This window comes from Euphorbia lathyris, chromosome 9 (assembly GCF_963576675.1).
Source record: "Euphorbia lathyris chromosome 9, ddEupLath1.1, whole genome shotgun sequence".
NCBI classification, from domain to species: domain Eukaryota; kingdom Viridiplantae; phylum Streptophyta; class Magnoliopsida; order Malpighiales; family Euphorbiaceae; genus Euphorbia; species Euphorbia lathyris.
This window is the reverse complement of record NC_088918.1, coordinates 54,091,949-54,095,951: the sequence shown is the minus strand read 5'-3', so window position 1 is coordinate 54,095,951 and position 4,003 is coordinate 54,091,949. Positions and strand designations below refer to the sequence as shown.

General features: G+C 32.6%; 1 protein-coding gene across 1 annotated transcript; it reads right to left on the bottom strand.

The window, feature by feature from the left end:
• Positions 1 to 1,644: 1,644 nt before the first annotated feature.
• Positions 1,645 to 3,664, bottom strand: LOC136206509 (F-box protein CPR1-like). Its single transcript, XM_065997583.1, has 3 exons — positions 2,350 to 3,664; positions 2,178 to 2,258; positions 1,645 to 2,026 (listed from the first exon to the last, which is right to left on the bottom strand). Exons 1-2 carry the CDS (start codon positions 3,480 to 3,482, stop codon positions 2,219 to 2,221), a joined length of 1,173 nt encoding a protein of 390 aa, XP_065853655.1. The 5' UTR covers positions 3,483 to 3,664; the 3' UTR covers positions 1,645 to 2,026; positions 2,178 to 2,218.
• Positions 3,665 to 4,003: the final 339 nt, after the last annotated feature.

Sequence of the window (4,003 nt, the reverse complement as noted above, 5' to 3'; positions counted from 1 at the left end):
TTTTGTTTTTGGCAAATTTTCAGTTAAAATCACTTATGGAAAAAAAACAGTTTTTAAATAAACTACCAGATTTGACATATAAATAAATTTTTTTAAGAGTACGAGACAAATGTAAATAATTTATCAATTCTGACTATCGTGTAATTTACCCTATATAATTTTGCAAGATAAACCATCACCTATTGAAATTGAGGAAAAGGTCATGAGAAGAGAGAAAGAAATTGAGGAAGAGAGAAAGTAACTGCTAAGCAATTGCTTAGCAGTGAAAACAACTGTAATTAGCAATTTACGATTTTGCTTTCCAGTGGAAGCAACTGCTAATTAGCAGTTGCTTTCACTGGAAAGCAAAATCGTAAACTGCAAACCCATCGGGTTTGATAAAATCTCTAAATATCATTCGATAAATGTGCAAACTAATTTAAAATACCAAAAATTAACATATACAAAGGAATTTATGAATCTTAGATAATTCAGTTGGTTCCTTTTCTTTTTACGCTTGATTCTTACAGCCTATGGAGATTTACAGATCATAAAACTGTCTTCATTTTATGTTTTTGGTACTTATTTCATGTTTTGAAAATATATCAATGTTGTTTTAACATTTCCCTTGAACATAAATATTACTGTCTATTTTTAGTTGAAATAGGAAGAGTGAAAAACTTTGGCTGACCTTAAGATTATGCAAAAGAGTGTTGGAATAAGTGGATAAAGGTTTCTAAATTGTGCAATGGAGAGAGTTTTCAATATTTAGGGCTTTGAATCCATAGATATTTTTAAGTGATAATATATATACTAAAGGTATTTCGAAAAAATTAACTATGAAAATATCTAATTTGATAAGAGGTTTTGTAATTGGTCTATATATAAACAAACTCCTTAATTTGACTAGTTTTATAATTTACCCGCACAATACGTGTATAAAAAACTTAATTAAAAAAAATCACACTTCATTCTTTAAAACTGTAAAAGTTTAGCCTATTTTTAACTAAAATCAGCTGTCTATTTTTAACTACAATCAGTTGTATGAGCAATAAAATACCAAAACTCTAATCTAAAAGATAATCATTTCCTTTTCCAATCCCATTATCATAGCACGCCAGAAAATGAGTGGAATGGCGACTTGTTTTTTATTTTTTATTTTTTTTTCTTATATTGAAAATATAAAACATTGTAAAATTTATAGAGATTGACATTTATTATTATATTAATCAAAAGTATATAATCAAGACAAACTTCAACCTTTACCTTCAATTTCACAGATTTTTCAATTTCATAGATTTTGATAGAGTATCTTCAATTTTACAATAGCAAAAAACCAGCTACATTCAGAATATGAATAACTTCGTAATTTTTCAACATGTCATATCATATCTATTTAAAAGTGGACAAAACCTTTTAGTTTTTTCATGAAAAAAAAAATGATAACAGTTATAACAGCCATACATGGAGAAATAACTCTATATAAAGAAGCACAAAAAATGAACTTTAAAAATGGACAAACCTAACATACTAGTAGATGGATCAAAAGTTTTATTCAACAACGAAGACAAATCAAAGCAAAAAAAATAAAAAAAAAAAAGTTATATTTGATTAAAAACCGGAAAAAAAATCCCATATCTTGACAGCTTATATTATCTTAACAAGTGTAAAAAAAAAAAATATTATTCAATCTAATTGGTGTTAAGAAAATTTGTCTATATTGGATGCAATATTATCCATTAAATTTGTCTACATTGGGTGCAGTATTATCCATTTTGATACTTAGAAGAGACGAAGAGGCAAATATTCCAAATGGATAGTGAGGAGCCATCCATCACACAACATTTTGTAGACTTGAAGAGGCAAAGAGTGCTTTCAGCTTTATCTGAATCTATAAACAAGTAATATTACCAAGTTATAAGAATCATACAATGGAGCTTCAGGTATATACAATGCTTATGGAACTTTATTTACAATGCCTTAGGAATTCCATCATAAAAGCTTAGAATTTTTCTTTTTCTCTTTCTGTCATCTTCACAAATCAGACCTGAAATCATAAAAAAACTTATTTTACAGATTCACCCACTCAATTGCATATGCCTCCATGAAAATATAAACTGCTGTACTCAAAAGATAAGATGACATAAACTATGTAAAGATCATGCTAATCAATACAATGTTGTGGTTAAGTAAATCACCTCATTCCTCTCTTATTTTTTCAAGCTGTTCATATGCTGTCTTACAAACTCAATCTGAAACCTTCAGACAAGAAATCGTCCCTGACGGAAATAAATAGAGAAATGATTACCATTTATATCAAATGCAACAATCATAAACTCAGGAGGAACACAAATTTTTATATTGTTTTACCTCCTGGTCATATTGCTCGCCTCCCAACGTTCATGTTGTGCTCTTTCATAAAACAGTCTATTTGCATCAAGTAGCATAAGGCTCCCAACATAAAGTTCTGCTTCAAACGTAATAGGCATACCAGGAATCCAAACACGTTTTACTTCTTTCCTCCTAAGGTCATACCAGAACAGATTCACATTATCATGTTCCATAAGAACTTCATTCCCACTCTTTGAATAAGCTAGAGGTTTAAGAGATCTAATTATCCCAGATACTTCTTGCTGCACAATTGAAAACAATTTCGTCCATGATTCCTTCACCCCGTACTCTTTCATCACCCACAAATCGACATTCTTACCTTGAAAATTCGCAAGAAAACATAGGCGACTCTCTAGAACCCCGATTTCCATATTAAAGTTCTTATTCGGAAATTCAGGTTGTTGCACCTCCTTGTAATCTTCAACCTCTAAATCCAAACCAACAATTACATTGGCCTCATTGGAATCAGGAGTTTGACTCACTAGCCAATGTAAAGCACCACCAGCAAAAACCCCATTCGCCCCGGGATAAAGAACAAAATAAGGCATATCCCCTATTCTTCTCCATGAGTTTCTTCTGAAACTATAGACCTTAACCTCAGACTCATAGTTTCTTTTATTAACAACCCCAAACTGTGCAATTCTAACAACCTTATAATCATCATTAACAAGATCATACCCAAATCCGAAGACACAAACCCGGCATGAACATTTCCCAAAATAGCGTTTGAGTTCAATTGACAAATAAGGTAAGACATGATGCATTCTAGTACAAGGATTCCACAGAGCCATATCATCTACGACATTGCAAATGCAAACCAAGCCATTACAAGATCCCAAAACTTTGATACTATGATTATAACACATCAAAGGGTGGTCCAAGGGTTTGAGGGAATCAAGGAAATCGAGAGGTACTGAGTAAAGCTCAGAGTTCTTAAGGATTATGTTGAAATTAGAACGAATATCTAGAGAGTAGTTGAGATGCAAATTGATGAAATTGCGACTATCAATTAAAGCACGCCATAATTTAGAAACGCACCTACAACAGAGAAGGTTCTTGGGGGGTAGGCGGAAGAGGATTTCAGCGATCATGTCCCAGGGGAGATTCGACATGGCAGAGGTCAGAGAGTTGAAGTGTATTTAGGGTTTTGAGGATTGGGTATTTTATTTTCTGCAGAAGAAATGGAGAGGAAAGTGGAAACTTCTTTTTATCGAAGAAATAGGATAGGATAGGATAGCAACCTTCCAACTTGTGCTTTCAAAGTCAATATCGTCATCATCTCCGCATAGGCAGGGATATCTATCTATCTGAATATTAAAATGTTTGGGTCGATTTAGCGGTAAAATACATCCACAGCCCTTGAGTTTTAGTGTATCATGAATTCAAATGACCTTTGATCACGTATCTAGAGGATAAAACAAGCATACAAAGGATAAGCTAGCTATCCGGATAAAATATGTAGTTTAAATTCCTCAAATATCTTTGGATGTTGTTAAATCCAGCCCAAATTTCTACCCCTAGTCCCGTGAAAGGACGAAAATGCTCTTTCATGGGTTTTGGGGAGGAAAAAGCTTTTTTTTTTTTTTGCTAATCCGTCACGCGGGCGTGTGGCTATCACGCCTCACCGCGTGGT

Coding starts and splice junctions, on each gene's coding strand:
- LOC136206509 (XM_065997583.1), bottom strand. CDS start 3,482: ATGTCGAATCTCCCCTGGGACATGATCGCTGAAATCCTCTTCCGCCTA. Junction 2,259..2,349: donor GCGAGCAATATGACCAGGAG/GTAAAACAATAT, acceptor TATTTCCGTCAG/GGACGATTTCTTGTCTGAAG.